The sequence below is a fragment of the Python bivittatus genome, unplaced genomic scaffold (genome assembly GCF_059951505.1).
Source record: "Python bivittatus isolate LINGU-HERP-01145 unplaced genomic scaffold, Pbiv_v1 ctg000070_np1212, whole genome shotgun sequence".
Classification (NCBI taxonomy): Eukaryota; Metazoa; Chordata; class Lepidosauria; order Squamata; family Pythonidae; genus Python; species Python bivittatus.
Genome location: NW_028277034.1, coordinates 47166198 through 47188214, shown reverse-complemented (window position 1 = coordinate 47188214; position 22017 = coordinate 47166198). Strand labels below are relative to the sequence as shown.

The 22017-nt window shown below is 38.5% G+C and overlaps 1 protein-coding gene across 3 annotated transcripts in view; it reads right to left on the bottom strand.

The window, feature by feature from the left end:
- Nucleotides 1-22017, bottom strand: part of MAPK10 (mitogen-activated protein kinase 10) — a 95588-nt gene that overhangs the window by 33499 nt on the left and 40072 nt on the right. For 2 of the 3 annotated variants that reach the window (XM_007420707.3, XM_025166884.2), the window contains 4 exons: nt 20466-20524; nt 18077-18215; nt 16945-17110; nt 3495-3566 (listed from right to left, as the gene is read on the bottom strand). In XM_007420707.3, the coding sequence (XP_007420769.1) occupies nt 3495-3566; nt 16945-17110; nt 18077-18215; nt 20466-20524 (436 nt within the window). Of the gene's footprint in view, nt 1-3494; nt 3567-10892; nt 10965-16944; nt 17111-18076; nt 18216-20465; nt 20525-22017 lie in introns of all 3 variants that reach the window. The other variant, XM_007420706.3, reaches the window with a different exon arrangement.

Here is a 22017-nt window from a genome sequence, read left to right as displayed (position 1 = left end):
CAGTCTTTGGTTGTACACAGAAATAAGACAGTTATCCAACCGTGTTTGGCTGGACCATTAGGATGACCTTGCAAATTGCCAACAGAATGGAAAGCAACTATTCTGAGCAGGTATCACTGGACAGACTTGCCATTAAGTGCCCTTGTCCAGGAATACCAGTAGCAGGTGTCTGAAAAGTCAGCATTTTAGACTGCTCACCTTAATACAGATCTATGGCTCATTGGGACCAAGTATATACTGTACATTATAGTTAAACTGCAATGCTGCTACTGGTAAACTTGTCAGAGAAACATCAAAATGGGAGGCTCACACCTAGAGCCAGTCCCGTCTTTATGCACAGAGATTTGAAGATTGGCTACAATCCATCAACAATCCCATAACAATTTCTCTGAGGCGATCTATCATTGTTGCACAACTAATCTGGCTACAAAAATTTCAACTGAAGGAAATTCAACCTCACAGCAGGCATATTCCAGAATGGGAAACGCAGTATGAACAAAAGTAACGATAAACACAGGGGGGAGAAATGCGTAATAAAAATCTGTGAATGAAATATTCATGACTAAGGACTTGTTCACATTCCTCTGTACATCCTTTGTGTTACAGAGAGAACTTTTCAGGAAGTGATAATTCCTTCTATTTAAATATGCTAAGATGCCCCAGGGATAGGAAAGTCTCAGCTTTGCATTTGTTTGCATATATGAATTGAGATTTGTATAGAATAAAAACTTCAGTCAGAATAAATTAGAACAGAAGTTCACCATCAAAGACTTGAGGGCTGCAGGAACTTCTCAAGATCTTTGAGTGTTATTCCTGGAGGCTAAATTGTGTGAGGGATCATACAATATGACTGGGCACCAATCATATTAACTATAATTAAAGTTAAATGTTTTTTTAAAAATAAATAAAAAAGCATTTTTGTCCTGGCCTAATCCACTATTTGGGAAGATAGTAGCATCCAGCGTACCACTTATGGACCAAATCCAACTTCAGCCCAGAAACAATTTTGCATCTTGGAACAGAAGAACTCCATTAACCAGCAAATGCAAAAACCAACCAGTCTGTTAGCTGCAGTTTTTTTTGCTGGCAGATTAAAAACCAGGACTAATATTGATTGAGAGTATAAAAAAGTCTTTCTCCCATAAGTAATGTTTTTATTGCTGTAAAGAAAGCAACCCTGTATGGTTTAGCACTGGCTTACACAACTGTCATGATTTTATAACCGTATTTAAGAAATCTCGGATTAGTGGGACTTAGGCCTTGGAAAGAATGCATCCTTTAGAATTTAAAAATAGGAGATGGGATTTTGACAACAGCATATTTTAAAATGTTTTCCATAGTGGGCAAGGTGTCCTCCACCTTGGGCTCCCTACGTTGTGCTTTCCACTTGACCTCAAACTCTGCAGATGCCAGGAACTGGATCAAAAAAACAACACTTTTAAAATGCCCAGAATCAGCATTCTATCAGGGACTCAGGAGCATCTGAGGGAATTTGAAAAGGAAGGTGACTTTCCAACCAAGCCCTTGTTGCTAGATGAGTCTTCCCTAACCTGATGCCTCTCTCGAACAGTGTTTCTCAGCCTTGGAGACTTGAAAATGTCTGGACTTCAACTCCCAGAATTCCCTGCCAGCCATTCTGGGAGTTGAAGTCCAGACATCTTCAAGTTGCCAAGGCTGAGAAACACTGCTGTAGAATCAGAAGAACTTCCCAAATTGCCCAGCCAGCGCGGCCATTGCTGAGAATTCTCAGAGTTGAAGTTCCCACCTCTGGAGTATGTCTGGTTTGGAAAATGATACTAAAGATTAACTAAAGAATAGCTGGGTAAAATTGCAAGACTGCCATAATGCTATGGGATTTGTCTGCATCTATAGGCAGCAGCTGGCCAAATATGTCCATTGTTAACATTATGTTTATCAGAGTGCTGGGATTAGATGTGGATTCTCAGAAGGTGGGTGCTGCATATTGTAAAATGACAGCCAATGTGGTACAGTATAGTAATGAATGTTGTATGCCACCCAGAGTTGCCTTGTGTGAGATGGGTGGCCATATAAATGTGATAGATAGATGATAGATAGATGATAGATAGATAGATAGATAGATAGATAGATAGATAGATAGATAGATAGATAGATGAAGGGGAGGGGAGGGAGGGGAGGGAGGGAGGGAGGGAGGGAGGGAGGAAGGAAGGAAGGAAGGAAGGAAGGAAGGAAGGAAGGAAGGAAGGAAGGAAGGAAGGAAGGAAGGAAGGAAGGAAGGAAGGAAGGTAGGTTGGACTAGGCTGGGAGGGGGGGCTAGGTTCAAATTCACCCTCCACTACAGAAGCTCACTGGGTAACTTTTGGTCCCATCACTAACTTTCAGCCCAATCTACCTAACAGAGTCATTGTTGTGGGAAAAGACTGGAAGATGAAGTACCGTTCAGTACATACTGGAGGAAAGGCAGGATATAAAGCAAACAAATTATCAGAGAAAAGATCAATACAGTTGAGTTCTAGAACATTTGACTCAGTCAACAGATATGTAAGAGTCATTCCCAGTGGTGAAATCCAAAATGAAATTTTTGCTAAAGAAATTACAGGTTGCTGCTTCATCAGTCACATTATATACACACTGATTTGATACACTAAAGCAGCTTGTGTGAACGAATAAAAAAAGGAGTGCCTGCTTTAATTAATAGCAGAAAGGTAATGTGCCTGCACAAGGTCCAAAGCATTTCTGAATAATTTTCAAAATGTCCGTAGTCCTAGCTGAAATTGCAATGGATTTCTTTAAAAACATAGCACTGACTCACCCTTTCTTGACTCACCCTCAGTCTTATCATCCTGTGTCAATATGTGCCATAAAGATTTCAAGCTCTTTTGTATTTGTAGATCCAATACAAAACAAGAAATGGGGCTGCGATGCTTATTTATTCATTTATCTACCCAACGGATCCCATCTGAGCAAGCTAGGATAGAAAGGCTAAAACCAGCCTCCAACTGTGTGGCATCAGATGATGATACTATAGCTATCTGTAACCCCCCTCCCCAACTGTAAGATTACAGCAGAACCCCATCTATACAAGCTGCCGAGAACTATATTTCAGCCATGTTTTCTCTCCCCAATCACTTAATTTAATTCAGCCATCCAGACTGCATGGACATGGATTCCTTAAAAAAATAAATAAATTTTTCTGCAGATCAGACTAAACCTACAAAGTACTGCCATAATCATTATTAAAATATGGACATCCTGCTTGGGTATAGGAGGATCTACTATGACATGGAAAGTTAAAGAAGAATGCCTAATAAACAGGGAACTAGGAATTCAGGAATTCTGAATCTATGGCAGAGGTAGATGCAACTTTGCAACTAAAGATATTGCGGTGATGGAAAGACATCATTATATACAGTGTTTATTGCAGTTCATAAGAGTCTGTAAGTATTAAGCTACTCCAAATGAGAAGGTAAATTAGAACACCAATGTTAGAGAAGCCCACAGCCTAGGAAGGATACGATCAGTGCCAGGAAACAACACAGCACCTTTAATCATTTCTCCCATGATGCACCCTACTGACCACATGTCAACTGAAAACAAAAAATGAAATGAAGGTAAACAAGAACACAGCAACAGAACAACAAATAAATGAGAAGACTTATCTGGTTGGATCAAAAGAACAGGCACGATTCCTTGCTACTAGGATGTGGGATTCCTGGGAATGTTGCTGATTTTTGAACCCAAATCAGATATTCTAATTAGAAGTAGAATCAGAATTCCATGGCAACCATCCTGTTCTCTGTTGCATCCATCTGTTCCTGCTTGTCTTTCCTACAATGTGCTTGTATCATGTTCTTACTGATTAGCAACAGAGGTGGTTGCTAGTGGCAGCAGCCAGACAGAAGGTTTAAAAGCAAAACCAAGGGAACTGTCCTGGAGAAGATGTTACTGATCTCTATTTTTGGCCCTCTAGATTCAAATTAAAAATCTGTTCTTTTTCTCAGTTTACAATTTATCTTTCACATTTCTGCATAAAGCACACCTAGTATTTAGGTTTGCAATCTGCATCATATCGACGAACAAAGAGAGATTCCCCATTAAATGGCTAATTCATCGTGTAAATACAAGACACTCATTGATTCAATTCTCCCTCCTTTCTCTTCCCACTCCCACCTTAACAACCCCCCTGACTTACAGCAACAGGTCGAGCTGGAAAAGAATATCAATATTTCATTCTCCAAATAAAATCCTTCTGAGTGTTAAAGTCTTCCTTTTCAGAAACTTGGGAATGCTTTTTTTGTGTACAAAAGAAAATGTTTGCTTGAGGTTTACCACTTGGGTGAAAGGGTGGTGGAAAAAAGAGGGAAAGAGTTTGTAACTATGGGACAGAATGGGTTGCTTTTATTGCTGAATATGTCTAAATTTGCTTGTATGCATATGAGCAATGTAGAAAGAAATGGAAAGGAACTGAATAAAACTTAAAGCTAGTTGACTGCTCTTCTTACGGTCATTCAATAGGGTAACCAATGTTATTGCTCTCCCCAGATCCTGACTGCAGCAGGTCTAGGATTATCTACAGCTAGAGTCCCACCATCTTCTCCAAAACCTGGCCCAATGCCATCACCATCTCTGGGTTTCAGAGATCAGTAAAATATGGCAGAGGCATCTGTTAAGAATGCTGAGAAATACCCCAGCTTCTGTGGAAACCCTGAGGATCTATTTGGGGTTTAGGGTGGACCATCTTAACCTATCTGACATCCCAACAGAAGTCATGCATGCAAGCAATGCAATGTTGGGGAAGAAGCATCCCCATTTTTGTCGGAAACCCTCTGTTTCCAAAACAGATGATATAGCAAGTACAACTTTTCTGTTAATAAATATTTGAAAACAGAGGTGACTACTACCAAGGTAACCTCCCACTATACTAGCCAATCCATGCAATGACATCAGCAGGGGAAAAAACCCACTTATGGTTCCGTCAGAGAGTCTGGCTTACAGTGCTGTACTATGGACTAGAGGCTTTTTGGTGTCCCATTAGAAATTCACCCAAGGGAAGTGTGGTTCTCCCCACAGGTGTTTTTACAGTTCATTTTTTATTTAATTACTTTTACTGTCTTTTCTGAACATTGCTCCAGACTCCTTTGGGAAGCACAGCATTATAAAAATAAAATAAAAATAAGTCAGTATCCTGGGGTGAAAATATGGTGGGGAATTTTAGACAAAGGACAATACTACTTGAGTAATAGTATTGTTATCATTTAAATATACAGTATGGCAGCATTTAATCTGCACATGCTGTGTTAGGTTTTCCATCTTATAAAGCACCCTTCCCCACTCTCATGCCAGAAATGTTGGATTTCAGATCTCAAAAGTCCTATCACAGGGGCAGAAGGCTGGGTAGCCCCAAACTTGGGTAGGGTTGTCATTTAAAAAAAAAATGCATTTGGCAATTATGAAGACAAGGGAGCCAAAGTTACAGATATTAATGTGCGGTAACTGTGGAATATCATGTGTGTGGGGTGGGTATTTTACAAAAAAATAGTCCAAGGGGAAATATGATAGAAGTGTGAAATATCTACAATAATAGGAAGATAGCAGATGGAGGTAACATATTTCTTCTCTGCTGCAACTTAGAATCAGTCAGTGAAACTGGCACTCAGTTGGGACAAACAAGAGAAAGTGCTGCTTTATAGCTCCAATTATCCTCTGAAATTCACTGCTACTAGATTTGGTGATGGCAATTCTGATTAAACAGTTTCTGAAGTTCAGAGGCATTACTCAGAACAGATCCATATGGATGTCATTCTCCTTCACATGTAGAATTGAAAACACCCCAACTACTAGCTTGCAATGAATTGGCTAGCACATTTACACAGATACCTTCATGATTTCAGAGCATGGACAGCATGAAAGACTGGGAAAATCTCCCCAATTCATATGGTCTCTAATCATTTGTCACAAATATCTGTATCTCTGATTGCAGGGGAGGGGAATTTTTAAAAAAAATAATAATCCAATTGCAAGAAGATACTAGAAAGCAGGCCTTAAAATAGTCTTCCTTAACCAGGAAAATTGGGACAGGAACTCCCAGACTCATCCAGAAAGTCCTGTGCTGGGAAAGATTGTCTTAGGGTTCACCAATATATCTTGGTTGCCCATGCCTTGAATATCCTCTTTGTGTCTTAGCCATGAAACAGATTGAATGAAAATAAATAAATAAAAAGAAATTTAAAGCAATGTTTATAGATATTCTAAAGGATCAATCATTTGCTGGTCTTATTTGGATTTATTGTAGGAAATCAGCTGTTCTTCAGGTCCATGATTCTATGATGTTCTGATACTCTTTCTTTTAGAAGTTTGGTCATACTGGTAGTCCTCACTTAACGACTGTAATTGGGACAAGCAACTCCATCACTAAGCGACACAGTTGTTAAACAAAATATCACGTGACTACACCAGACTTATGTCAGTTCCACTGTGGTCATTAAGTAAATCACCCATGGTCATTAAGCACGACATCACATGACCATGACTTGTGACTTACTGCCGGCTTCTCCACTGACTTTACTTGTTGGAAGCCGGCTGTGAAGCTCACAAATGGCAATCATGTGATTGTGGGATGCTGCAACCAACATAATTTCGAGAACCAGTCATAAAGTTACTTTTTCAGTGCTGTCGTAAGTTTGAATGGTCACAAACCAGGGCAGTCGTTAACTGAGGATTACCTGTATTCAAATCCAGAAATAAAGCAAGGATATAAGAAAAAAGTGGGTAAGGCAGTCACCGTGTTACTTTGAGTTCATTCATATTTAAATTTGCCTGCATGTTGAATTTCATTTATTTTATTCTTAGCAATAGTGTGAAATCACTTTGGCTTGCAAGCATGACTATCTCTGTGAAGTTGAGAGGGAGGACGTGTTAAGTTCACAGGCTGTTCAGGAGCTATGACCATCGCTTTACATCTCCATAAGCTGAAATGACATTGCAGTTATGTTTTTATCTAGAAAGAATCCACTTCTTGTTTTAAGCAATGTTTTGCTCCTACCATAATTTACGCTGATGAGTAAAGTGAGCAAATACTTTTTTTTTAGTGGAGAGTTATTTAATTTCAATAAATATGTAATTCTCTGTACATTCTTTCCTAGTTAAGCTCATCTTGTTTGTAATTGTTGCTATATGAAGAACTTTGCACAGGTATTTGACCTGTTAAGCTCAGTCCTGCTAAGGTGGAACGTAGTAAGGCATTTAAACTGAGATTTTTATTACTTTGGAATAGCAGAATAAATCTTTCAGGGGAATGGAAGGATTTTGGATCATAACTGTTCTCAGCCTGCCTAACCCTGGAATGAGGACTGCAGGCCTCTCTGGTGTAAATTTATGTCAGAATGATATACAAATCTCTGTATCTAAGTTCAGCTGGACATGCTGTCTTACGAGAACTGGGCTATAGCTTGGAAAGCATTTTAATCAGGTGGAACACAATGTTTTGGGGAAATCCAATGGAGCAGCACAAGATCTGAGTTCTGCTCACCTGGTTCCCTGGTGCTGAATTGTGGCTGTTGAATCTAAGAGCTGTCTTTCAGCATTCTTAGAAATGCCACTGTGTCCTAGAATTTTACATATCTGCAGTAACTGGACCTAAAAGGAGTCCTAGTTCCCCAATCAGCACCCATCCCATTTCTGTTGATAATCTTGATGTTAGTGTTGTTTCTAAATATGAAATGACTATCATAGTTACTTGTCCCAAGTTTTGAGATGTGTTGCTAGGAACATCACTGGGAATGATTCATCACCTTTATGTGTTTTGGCTGTGGATTTCACAGGAGCATCTAGCTGACCATTATGAGAAACAGATTCCTGGCTAGAACTTTCATCTAACTGTGCACAGCTCTTTATATATTGTTTTAAAACTTCTTGGTTAAGGTTTATGAGTGATCTAAATGTCCCTGTTCCACTAATATGCTTGTAATGTGAAAGTGTATTCCCATAGTACTAAGTTTCAGAGGCACATTATAAGACAATGTTTGCAACATTCTGGATGCTATGAAGCGACATAGTACCAGGCACATGACTTGTGATATTTAAGCCTTTACAAAGTGTTTTAATCCTTTAAAAACTCTTAAAAACCATCAAGATTTTGCAACGATGCCCCATCAGTTTGTAAACATTTTCCATTTCATATTATTGTCCCTATCTACAAATTTTAAAGTCTTCAAATCCTTTCTCTTCAGTATATGGGAGCATTTCTCTCATCATTTTTTTTAAGCAAAGACAAAGTCCCACTCCTTTCCTAAGAGAATATGCAAATAAAAATTACACTTTGTTCTACACTGGGTCTCGAGCTTTGACAGGCCAAAGTAAAACCTTTGCTAACAGTAAAAAGATTCAGTTCCCGTAAGTAGAATCTGACAGTATTTCTTTAACTCACCAGATGAGGCAAACAGCTTAAAGTATGGGACCACATGGGTGGCAGAAATCTGTACTGCTAAGTGTGCAAACATACTTTTTGATTATTTGGTAATGCATTTATTTTGCTGTTGAACACTGTTAGCCATTTAAACAACAGCAATTGTATTATATGCAGGAGAAAGGTCTGGAAGAGATATTTCTTCACTATTTGAATGCCACTAAAATAGACTGGGACATATATTTGCAAATAAATGCACTGGAAAAAAAACCCTTTAAAATATATGAAAAGCAAATTCCTGTTTATAGATACAATTATGCTTACAAATATACCCTAGGGCATATTTTAATCCAATGCAAGTCAAGCAACCCATTACTTTAAAAGACGCACCTAACAACCTTCAAGCTATACTTTCTTTTTATGTAAGAGTCCAACTAGATCAAGACTTTATTCTACAAGGAAATTTAACCCTTTGCTCCTTTCCTATGTTTTTGACTGAAATCCTACCAAACTGCCATTGATATTGCCCTTAAGTGATCCACAGCTTGGATCAATTACTTTTGGGGCAATGTAAATCACAAACATTGGAAAGCATAATCAGGTCATATTGAGTATTCAAAGCTAAAACACATTTCCCTGCCCCCAAGCTGTAGTGGCAATCCAGAGTGGAGCCTTTATATCAGGGTTCCTCAACCTCAGCAACTTTAAGATGGGTGGACTTCAACTCCCAGAATTCCCCAGCCAGCATGGCTGGCTGAGGAATTCTGGGAGTTGAAGTCCACCCATCTTAAAGTTGCTGAGGTTGAGGAACCCTGCTCTATATTAATTTTGAGGAGCAGGGGAAAGATACAATTAATATCTCCCTCTTTCATATACAATCTCTGTATATAGGAAATGTTTGGAGCTCTTTGAGACTGATTGTTTCATATTTAGCAAATGAAAAGATCAAGCAATGATACGAAGGCATTCATGTCTGTGTTTGCTTGTGTGAATGCATAATACACATCACATGATTTTATGCCTTGGGAGTGATGCTGGATTCATACCTATTGAAAAGTATGAAATGGCAGCCATATTTCCCCCGGCATATTTCAGTGACCCTTGGCAAAAACAGTGACATGACAAAATATCAAGCAAGCATTATTTCTGAAACTTAGTGCTAAACAAAAGTTTCACATTTCAAGTCATGCTCAGGGCTTCTGATCAGGCAATCTTTCTTTCTCTCCCTTGTTTCACCCAGGATGAAATTCCCCTTGTCACTGAAACAGAAAATCTTGCAGATATGAGAAATATGTGTGGGCCCAGGTGGGCTTCAATCACAAGCTGCCGGGCAAATGAGATAGATTACAGTAGGGATGGGTAGAAGTTTTATTTAGGGGTGTTTCTGTTGCATCGCTGGTAACGCTCCAGATGACTTTTCATGCAAATGGAAATCTCTGCAGATGTGTGGTTATCTGTCAATTCATCTGTTAATCTTTACATCTGATTTTCAGTGCAAGCTGTTATACGTAGATGATACATTCTTCCTATTATTCAATAAGATCCTACTTCCCCTACATTTGAGGACTGGAGAATTTGCCTCAGTATATTGGACAAGCCACCATATTTTTATCACCAAAAATTCATGACTATTCATCCATCATACCAGCCATCAGAAGATTCCAACACCAATTTATTAATGAGATGTTTGTTTCCTTTTAAAACATAGAAGCTTAATATAAACATAAGACTTTTTTCTCTCATTAATGTAATTATTCTGTCCTAGAACAGCTAAGGTGGAACTTTTCTTTCTTCTTTCTTTCAAGCTGTTTTTGTTTTCCAATGTTAATTTCACCACCCTGAGAGATGGTCAAAAGAATATCACCAAAGCTCAAATGGACAAAATAAAGTAGGATGTAGGGCTAACAAGCACAGTCTTGTTCGTAATACAAAACCACATGCATAGCAATAATAGCAATAATTATAGCAACAATAAGGAAAGCTCATTCTGAAAATCTGAGTAGCCACATCAAAAGGACTGAAGAACATTTCTAGGCAACAGAGGTGTAAATCAAAACATTCAGCATAAATGTTGTATTGACCCATCTCTGAATCCATACAACATCAAGGTGGACCCAGACCAATGATGCATTAGCAAGCAAAAGATTATGATGCTACCACAAATGTCAAAAGGATTACAATGTTCAAAACATCAAGTCAAAAAGGGAGTGGGAAGGTCAGAAAAGCTTAAAGAAACACATCAGTCATTTTCTTAAAAGCTTTAACACATATAACGGTAAAGTATAAAATCTGACTGGACAATATTTGCCATATAACTTTTTTCATCATCTCTGGGTCTATCCCTCATATGACTCCAGTAATAATTCCACACACCTGCACAATTCAGCTTTTTGCTTCTAGCTTTGTGTTCCTCTTGTATATTGTGTATTTAATTGGAAAAGTGCAGAATGAGCCTGCGCGGGATGGGAAACAAATAATTCAATGAAAGTTGCAAATGGCATAAGGATACAGTCCCTTCCTGGAAAGAGGATTTTATGGCGCACCATTTCTCCCATAATGCATCCTACTGACCATATATCCACTAGAACGGCAGAGACAGGGAAATGAAGAGAGAAAAGGAGGGGACAGGAAAAGTTAACTAAGACACTTTGGCTCCTATAGGAGGGGAAAAAGAGGAGCTTGGTCAGAGAAAGCACAATTTTATGCACCTTCCACCAAACATTTTTTTACAAAATACAGATACACATGCACACGCACACACGCACAAAAAAACCCCACCCCATGCACAAGTATTTCATAAAAAGAAGCAGCCCTGAGGTCCATCAAACCAGAAAATATCTGCTTCATCAAAATTCTATTCCTCTTATTAAAAGAACTGCAAATTTAATTTCAATATTATTGACACTTTGTTTTTAATGTTTCAATTTACTATGATCTGTGCCACAGATAAAGCACTTATTTGTTTAGAGCTGAAATCTTATACCACTTTTCTGGGAATAAATCCTTCTAAATTCATGGGATTTCTATGTAGACGTGCGCAGGATTGCATAGGAAGGGCTCACATGGGTCCCATAATTTTTAATTGGCCATAGGCAGGCTACGCCATGTGCATTCACTGATCACAAACTAGTAATCTATTTCACCCAAATCACTCCATTTACACAGTACCAGAGAAGTAGATGCGTTCTCATTACATGCTCTTGTTTATTCTCCTGCACAAGAAAATTACAAAGTATATGGATTTGGGAGGTAGGAATGAGAAAAGCTATCCATTCCAAATGGGATACTAGCAGCATTTGGGAGGATTAAATAAAAATTGGCTCAATGGTTGCCATGTTATGAAGGTGCAGAAAAAGGAATCTATGATCATTTGATTCCCACTATGTTTACTAATAGCCTTTATGGGTGATCCTGTTTCCAAGCCACATTTATAGGCATTCAGCCATTCCAATCTCTAAGGTAGACTGTTATGTGTCTGGATAAGCGATGCAGGATGATGTCACAAGTCCTTTTCCTGTGCAACTGCAACAATGCTCAGGGCACTGTCCTTTTAGCATACTGCCACTTGCTAAGAATGCCTGTAAATTATACAGCCAACAAGTTATAATCACATTGCTCCTTCTCACCCCTTTTTATTGTCTTGCTCTCGCAGTGATGATTCTATGGGAATAGCTCAGATTATTTGGCCTTTCAGTTTACATACCCATGAGAGAGAAGTTGTTCCCATGTAGCTGATGGGGTTGGGTGTTTTAAAGGACTCTGCTAATCTTATAAGGTCATCCTATTAGATGTCCCCAAAGATTTCATTGAAGTTGAAGCACAGGTTGGATACTTTATATTTTAACTGAAGGATTGTTTTAAAAATGTATGTCGTTCTTTGATCACAACAGAGAAAACCAAAAGGACCCACCAAGTAGGTAATTAATGAATACAGTTAGATTTTATAGAAAATATAACCTTTAGTTCTGCTTTTCAGGTTCATTGCATGAGCAGTAGCTAATTATCAATACCCTGTCCTCCACCAAGTGGCCCATGGGAATGAATGGGACTACTCTGAGGGAGCAGATAAAACAACATCTTCTTCCTCCAGGAGGTCAGTCACACATAAAATCAGTGATACTTCATACTTTTAGTTAGCAAGAAAACTGTAAGTCCTCAAAATATTCAGCTGAAGATTAACTCAAGAGATATTCCATAGACCATTGATTTGAGCTGAAATGACTAGCTACAAGACAAATATAGGAGCAACTATATGTTCCTATATACTATGGGTACCTTCTGTAGGGAAAGTTACCATGAGAAGCAGAGTTTAATTAAGGGCCTGATATTAATTCTAACATTTCTTTCTATTCTTCCCCCTAGTAATTTTTCATTAATGACTTCTCCAACTAAGCCCCAAGTCCATAATTACAGGAAGAAAAATATAGGGGGCAGATAGTTAGAGAAGACAAGGAAAGAATTGCCCATGATCCAGTTTAGTGAAATTTAAGGGACATGTGAGATATGATGGAGTAATTATTCATCTTTCTATCCCAGTTAGACATAAAGCAAGAAAAGATCCATCAATATGTTTAGCAATGGCAGGACTACATAGGGGAATGGTCTGATATATGGGCACCCACCCAATTCCTGAAGAAAGATGGCTTTCCATTTTGAGTCAGTTTTAGGTATCCTGGACCTGGTTCCAACTCACACTAGGGTTTCCCATTACTGTCAAGCCTCCTTGCCATTCTTACCTTACCAAGTTTTACCCTGGAAAATTATATCTGGTTAAAGGCCTTGTCAGTATGTTGTTTAGCCCCAAACCACACTATTATTCAATGATTATTAGAGGGATTGTTATTACTGTATATGGTGATGATGATTTTATAGAGGGTTATTATACAAATGCCTCTCACAATCTGGACATTATATTATATAATAACATTATATTCTTCCCATTAGGGTAGCCATAGATTCCTTTGCCCAATCCATATCCTATCCTGTTGTCTACCCTTCTCTCTGAGGAAGAGGGAATTTCAAATGAGTGCTGGGTATTGGCAGAGTCCAGGTGTCAGGACTTGGAGAGTCGGGTCATCTGGCAGATGTCACACTTTCCTACTGATATCTACAAGTAACATCTTTTGTGTGTGTGTGCATGCATGTGTGTGTGTGTTATAGGTACATACACAACATAATCTTCAGACTGAAATTCAGCCATTTTAACAATGTGATCCCACCATGGAAAAGGGCCAGCTTATTCATCCATGGTATGAATATCATCCATGGTATCATCCATGGTATGCCTAGTGATCATTTTGCAATTCTCTTTGAATATATTTTCTTTTATTTTTTGCTTCCTCTCTTTTTTCTACCCTTGACAAAGAAACAGAAACAAAAGAAACAAAAACAAATTGCTGTGGACCCAAGCTATTCTTTTTATTAATCAAAGCAAATACTGTATAAAATGTTTCATTTAGGGGACAGACTGGACAGGAGAGAAAATGCAAGTCCAATATATTGGACCAGTATTTTAAAGGGGACAGTGATTTAGGAATCTTGGGATCATGATGTAAGCAAACAGGGATAAAATAAAGGTATTATCCATAAACTCAGGTTGAGAGAAAATGAAAGCGTGGAGTAGCCTTAAAAGGCAGATAGCACAATGGATGGACATTAATTTAAAATAAAGGATTTTCTCCCCAGAAATTTAAGATGAGTTCCTGATATTTAAGGTCTAAAAAGAAAATTAAAAATAAAATATGTTTCTCTCCTTTCTTACAGTGGTTCTCTATTATACTGTATGGTGTACATCTGAGAATCCAAAACTTAAAATCAGATTTCTCATATCATAATAGGCTGTAGCCCCAAAATGTAAATGTATTCCTTTCTCACTTGGGCTTCACTGTGCAGCAAGAATACTGAATTGTTCATCACACGGTATCCTAGTCTAGTCTTTGCTTTCATGAAATATATCCACTGAGTAATTTTAGCTGTCACAGGAATGATATAAACATCCTGATCATGGGATTTCTTGAGGAAGTTGTAGTAGATGTTTCAGTTCACAGGGGTTTCTGAATTTAATTCAGTGGAAGAACACATGGGCAACCTGAATTGAAGATGGCATTGTACTCATGCCCTTTTGTAGCTTCCCATAGTGATTGCCAACAGTGGGAAATGAACACTGGATCATTTGGCCTTTTGTCTGATCCAGTGCAGTTCTTCCTATATTATGTTCTTATGTACCCTATCCATAGAAGTCTGTCTTAATGGCTCCTGTGCTTCCTTAGGGTGTACCAACAGTCTAGATCAAAACCAACACTTGAACCCACCTTCATTTTCTCGGTTGGCTGTTACCAAACTTCTGAATAAGATTTCAAAAGCATCTCCCTCTTTATTATCATCTATTTTTTTAAAAAAATCCTTAAGCTGATAGCTACTAATGATAACTAACTACAACTAGAATTATCTTTAGGACAGCTGTCTGTTTGAAATGGTGAACACAAGGTGTGCTTTAAATGTAGCCCACATTTTTATCAACTTTAAACAACAGAGAAATCAGGCTAAAATAGCTACTAAATGCCAGCTTGCGGATTGCAGTAAGATGTTAGTTAAAAGAGCTGTGGCATGCTAATTGGATTCCACAACTTAAAATGGAAGACTTTCAAGGATGCAGAATTTCCTCATTACATTTAATACATGCAAGATATCCTCATCTCAAAATGGCTTAAAAACAGCAAAAATAGCAATCTAATGAATATATTTCTGTTGTATTCTTCTTGTTTGTAGCCTTCGTCAATGCCATTTATGCAATCATAGTAATAATTACTATTGGCAGGAATTATTTTTAAGCACACAAAAGGAATGTTTGGTATGATAAGCTGATTTGAGCACAAAAAATAATCAACTTCTCTTTCTAGCAGGTCATTTGGACCAGAGGAAGTTCCTCCAACTCTATCCATCCCATTTTTAAAAAAGCATTGCACAGTTAGGGTATAGTAGGGTACAATTTTCACATCAGCATCTTCTCTACTCACCTAGAGACTTTAATCTAAGGACTATATTCATTGTTTCATTCCTTATTATTGTAGCATCAGAATGGACCCATCCAAGATCAACACCGCAATTTTACAATTCTGTGGGGTTTCAGCAGGTCTTCTACAGCCGAGCTGATAAATGTTCAGCTCAAGTGCTGCTCCAGAAGAAGCGTTATAAAGATAGCTTTGCTGTTGCTCTTACCTTTAATAAGCCTTTCCTCTTTCTAGAAGGAACTTTCCACAAAGGAATGGGGAGGGAAGGAGTCACAGAACACAAAATTTCTCAGCAAAGCCATTATGCCCTTTGCTTGCTTTGGACTTAGTGTATTGTGTGAATCCATCAACTGTGAGTCATAAGCCATGCTGGCTTTCTTACACTAAGTCAAAGCCGATGAACTGCATTATGGCTAGGTTCCATACATCTGGAGGGTTGGGAAAACATAGTTGATGAAGGCCGATTCAGAGAAGGGAATGATTAATACAGACCATGCTTTGAATTTAGTAAAGATTAGGAGCCCAGAAATGTGACAGAGGCAAAGGGTGCTATTTTGCTCTAATATGAGGGCATTTTCATACTGCCTTTGGCCTGTCCCTGTTACCCTCTGCAGCAATTCTGTGCCATCATGTCTCTGACCTTGCTGCTGCTTCCTGAGGTCAAGGAGGAGGAGAATACAGCTTAATTCCCCCTTGCTCCCATCCTTATTTTTTATTCAGTGTTTCCTTTTACCGCAGTGAAAAATGGCTATGTGGACAGAGAAACAAAGCTCATTTTTTTTTAAAAAAAAGAGAATATTATATCAAGATGCGATGGTATTTTTGCTTCAGGAAAAAAAGGAAATCTAAATTTCTCCTCTCCAGGAGATAGCAGGAGTTTCTGCCATCAGTAAAATGCCCATTCTACAGTCAAGAGGAAATGCTGTAAAATTGCAAAAAAATAAAAATAAAAAAAAATCTTCAGGCTCAGCAGCTAACTGGAAGTTAACTATCTCAGCTGCTGAAGATCCCTTTGAGACTGACAGAATTGTGGGCACATTTGGGGATAGTACCAATCTCAGATCAGAGCAGCCCTTATATACAGAAGGGCCATATATATCTCCTTATACCTCAGTTCTGCTGAGATGCATATTGTATAGCATTATAATATCTTGGGTTCTCTCCAATGTTGTTTCTTAACTGCTTGGTGATTTGCACCATACTCTTATCTTTAGTAACTTTTCTTATAGTAACAGTAGCAGGGAATTCAATGCACATGGTATTTCTACTCTCAGAATGACAGATAAGATGCCCAGTGATTATGGCTTTTAATACAAGACCTATGTTTCTATGTTCTTGCAAATTCAGCCTGTTGAATCTAGACTGATGAGTATTGCAGTCCTTTACTTCTGTAGACGGTAAGGTTGCTTTTTTCATGTTGGTGAAAGACTTCATCAAATGACATCTGCAGAGTCAGATCCTATCCAGATTTGTTTTCTTCCTCCCTCCCCAGACAATTGACGGTCCTTACTTTTCTCTGTCCCAGTTTCTCTCTATATTTATATATCCTACCATTCTCCTTGTAGCCCATTCCCAGGATGACTTCTGGTGCTCTGTAATAACGTGTGACCACATAGGGTGTCATCATGAAGCTAGTGCCTGCAGTCCTGGCCAGTCCAAAATCCAGGATCTTCAACGTACAGTCTGATTTTACCACAATATTACTTGGTTTTAAATCCTGAAAGAGATGCAAGGGAGGGAAAGGAAAAAGCATGAGGCCTACCACCAAGAGATCATGGGTTTTTGTCTGTTGTGGTGGAAGACTATGAAGTGAAAGATCCAAGAGGGTCTACAGCTGGCTGAAGATTATTCATTGGTGAGGGGGAAAAAAGGTATGTGTATTCCAGGGATGGCCGACAGTTTGAAGACCACACAAGGACTTCATTTAACATTTTGGAAAGCAACTGAGAGCTTGAGTAATGGGGCAATGATGCTGCAAAGTAGTTGTGTTCATGTTGTAACACCTTAGCAAAGCCACAGAGAGAGTAAGGGAGATGACCTCAATGGAAATATCCATTATCTAGTCAAAAGGGGCTGAAACATTTTTTTTAAAAACCTGAGAAGTCAGGCAGACGCCTCCCTGATTTACTGAAGTATAAGAAAGGAGAGGAGGTACAGCACCATACCTCCTAACTGGTAGACTTGGAAGATTCTGTTACTATAGCCAACCTACAAAATGTAGTTTTAGTTTTCCTATGGAGTTGATTTCTTGGTCTGGCCAACCTAGTGGGGCTGACAGACCAGGATTTTCCATTTTACTGAGTTTTAAGTGGAAATCTAGGCTTTCCCCCCCTTTCGTTTCTAAACTATGTTAAGCCCTAGGGCCTGTACAGTGGCTTTGCATGCTTTCTCTCTTAAAATGGCAGAAAACCTTGCCACTGTAGCAACTGTAGTTAGAAGAAATTCCAGGGATGCAGACAACAAGTTTGCGGTTCCATGTGGCTCCTCCTTGGGCTTTGAAATCTGTACCCCTGTTCATTCCAGTGTTTCTGGCTATGGATAGAAGTACAACAAAAGCTGAGCTGGGCACACCCAAGAGTAATAAAGAATGCACAGGAAAAGCTTTCATCATTTTCTTCATTTCAGTATCTAATTTCTTGTAGGAAAATTGTTCTTACTTTGAGGCGGAGAGAGGCTGGCTTACCCTGTGAATGATTCCTGCAGAGTGAAGGTGTTTGATACCACACAGCATTTGATAGAGCAGGTAAGACATTCGCTCATGATCTAACTCCATTTGAATCACCTGGCACAAATTGGCATCCATCAACTCCATTACTAAATAACTAGACAAGAGAACAAAGTCATGTCATCATTCCTTGGCATCTGATGGATGCTTTCAGTGCAGCATCCCTTTCATATCTGATACAGCCATCAAATTTTGCCCAATATATGAAGTTGCTTTAACCCAGATCCAGGGACATCTACTTTATATATTGCTTGACCTAAATTGCTTGTACGCAGCCACCAAAGCATAATTATTTTATATCATAGCTTATAAAGAGTGGTTTATGGCTTAACGTTATGCTTGAAAAAGCCTATTGTAGTTTCTTCAATAAACCGTTGTTAAAACAAATCAGAGTTAGCACAATATGTGAACCCAAATTCTGACTGGCAACATCTTTGTCACCTGCATTGTTTTAAGTAGATATAGCAGGAGTTAATTTCTGAATTTTGCCCTTATTTCTAATCTTAAATATACTTTTCTTGGACTGCATTATTTATTGTAACATGTCTATGACTTTCCCTTCCTCTTGTTTAGGCATATATGGAATAGATTCATGCATCTCATTAAATCTTTGAATGTATAAGTCTGTTGTGTTTATCTATTATCCTTTTTTGTAAAGCACTTCTCTGAAATTTGGTAGTTTTTAGAATATTTATTCAAAATATCTGGGAGCTCTTCTTTTTAATACACTACACTAGGTCACACTTCTGTTAACTAACGTTTGTTGAATAAATCACAATTATAAGTGATAAATCATGGTCTGCAAACCACAATGGACTAAGTACAAACTAAACAAAGCATATTATGGTTTAGTGCAATATGTAAAGCCATACATTAGCAATTCCTGACCTGTCCTCCAGCCTATTACAATCTACGTGGCCTCTAGGTAAGGATTATGCAAGTATTGACCATGAATAAACATTAACAGCTATAATAATAGAATGCTGGCAGGAAAGAATGTCTGAGACGGGTTTGGTCAAGAAGCAGAGAAAGGGATAATATTATGAAAAAAATCCTAAGTAGTCCTAACTTTTAACAGAGAGACAAGAGCCATTTACTAGTAGAGATATGCATGATTCCAGATGTCTGAATTACATTAACTCAAAAGCTACCACATATCTTTATCCTAAAAGAAACTGGAAAGGTGTCAAGTCATCTCTTCCCCATCAACCAAATTCTGTTTCAGTTTATTGCTATCAAAGTTTGGCCCAAAATAGTTGTTAAGTACAAAATGCAAATTAAAGCATAAATAAAATATCCCAATAAACACCATTTGTACAAGTTAAAGCACCAACATCTTATTGTATATTTGGTAAGCCAAATAGCAAAAACTGAAACATCACCCAAATCCTGGCGTTTCTAGCTGTTCCATCCTCAAACCCTTCCCTAACTGTGAAGTGGAACATCTACAAGAACAGCTAGGGAGAACTTTTTCTTTCCTCTCTCTTCCTTGGCATAGTTAACAACAGGGGGCCAAGAAAAATATACAACCATGAGAAATTTAGTTTTGCTGAGTAACTGCCATACCAAAATCACTGGTATATCACAGGGGGAGAAGAATTGGTTTGCCCAACCAAGATTTGCTTTCTCTCATCATAAGACACAAAGTGAGGACAGTAAATGAAGTTAACAACAGAGACAAAGAGAGTTGTCCAGCCAATGAGAAGCATTTGTAGATTACTCAGATTTCATTCCAATCAGGATTTTATTATGTGCCAAGTAAGAGAAAATAATGCTTGGCAGAAATGTTAGTATTTTTTTCTCTGTGAGATGATTTTTAGAGCATAGAATATCAGAAACTATTATGAAAGGGAAAAAATATTTCACATTTCATTCTCCTCCTCCTCCTCCTCCTTTTTCTTTTAAAGTGAGATGACTTAAGTGTGAACTTTAAAAATCCAGCATATCTCAAGAAATTCAGAAGGAACAGCCATCACAAAGGAATTAAATCAGATTCCTAAGAGCCTTTGTATATCTATACATATTCAGTTCTTCTCTCTCATTCTCTGCAGCTCATTTGTACATTTTCTCAAGTGTTTCTATTAGAATGCTCAATGTCTGTTTTCTATTTCTCTATTCCTACATCAGGGTGTAAACTGATTTCTGAAATACCCAAAGGTAGTAGAAGGATAGAATCTGCAAAATTCAAGACTACCTTGAGCTTTTCCTTACCCAGTTTCTAAGAAAAAACAGCATTTTATATTTTATTATTCTTAGATCTTAATTTTCACTGCAAGATACTAAGCACATCTCCCTCAATTTCTCCCCCTCCCCACAGCAAAGTTTCTCTCTTGACTGCATTACTTACACATCCTGGAACTCCTCCAGAGATTTCTGTGGTGTAAAGACATTTAATAAACTGATAATCTGAAATGCAACAAGAGAAAAAAAGGGAGGGAAAAGAATAATTAAATATTTATAGTTGATCAGGTTAACACAGATTGCCTTACTGACATAACTATGACTGCTTATATGTTTTCAGTTTACATTACATTAAAAGAAGGGGAAAGTTTGCTTCCAAGCTAAGAGTTCTCTGACTACATTTTCAGCCTCACTGGAAGAACATGTAGAATTTGCAACACCGTTAATTCACACTTAAGTCACCTCTGAAATTTTAAAGATGGATTGGAAAGATAAAGGAAGCAGAGAAGCTTTTGGGGAATGGCGGCTTGCTTATTATAACAAAGGGGTCTCTGCTAAAATGTACTGCTGTTACTAATTTAGCTGCCAGTATAGTGTACCTATAGATTGGTTCAGTTGCTCCCGCCATTTTTGTGCTCCTATGTTTAGCTAGACTGAAGGATATATCCAGCAAATGCAAACTTAAAATCTAAATCTGCAGAAAAAAATATTTCACATTTCATTCTCCTCTTCCTTTTTCTTTTAAAGTGAGATGACTTAAGTGTGAATTGCCAAACTTTCAAAATCTTCAATCTTGCTGTGAGCCAAATATGCTGTCAGAGGGGTCTTGAAAATTATCATTAGCACCTGATATTAAAGGCAAAAGGTGGATGCTATGGATATGTTATGATTTGTTTCTTCCACTGTCAAGTTAAATTTGGGGAAGAGGTTGATAAAGTGCTGATAGTAACCTGTACAACTATAGAGTGAAATTGAGATTCAGGTATTTCAATGGCCCCAGGGGCTCAAACTGGGAACTTGACAGCAGTCCAGAAAAGAAAATCCCAGAGTCGTCTTTATTTTACTTTTGTTCTCCCTCCTTAAGACTGCCAATTTTGAGATCCTGATTATACAGTGGTACCTCTACTTACAAATGCCCCTACTTACGAAATTTTCGAGATACAATCAGCTCCGGCCCCAAAAATTTACCTCTACTTACAAACTTGCCTTGACTTACAAGCCATTTTCCGCCCATTCCACGTGGTCCGCGGCCATTTTTCCGCCCGTGCCACGTAGCCCGCGGCCATTTTTCCGCCTGTGCCACGTAGTCCGCTGCCATTTTTCCACCCGTGCCACATGGTCCACGGCCATTTTCCGCCCATGCCACGTGGTCCGCGGCCATTTTCCGCCCGTTCCACATGGTCCGCGGCCATTTTTCTACCCGTTCCACGTGGTCCGTGGCCATTTTTCTGCCCATTCCACGTGGTCCGCGGCCATTTTTTCCACCCTGCCGCATGGTCAGTGGCCATTTTTCCACCCCTGACATGTGGTTCGTGGACGCCGGAATGGATTAACGGTAATTACATTGAACCTTATGGGAAAATTTACTTCGACTTGCAAGCAACTCAACTTGCGATCAGAATCACGGAGCGGATTAAGTTTGTAAGTAGAGGTACCACTGTATATGCACCTCCCTCTGGCCTGGTACTTAATTTCTGCCTAAAATAGATATATGATTG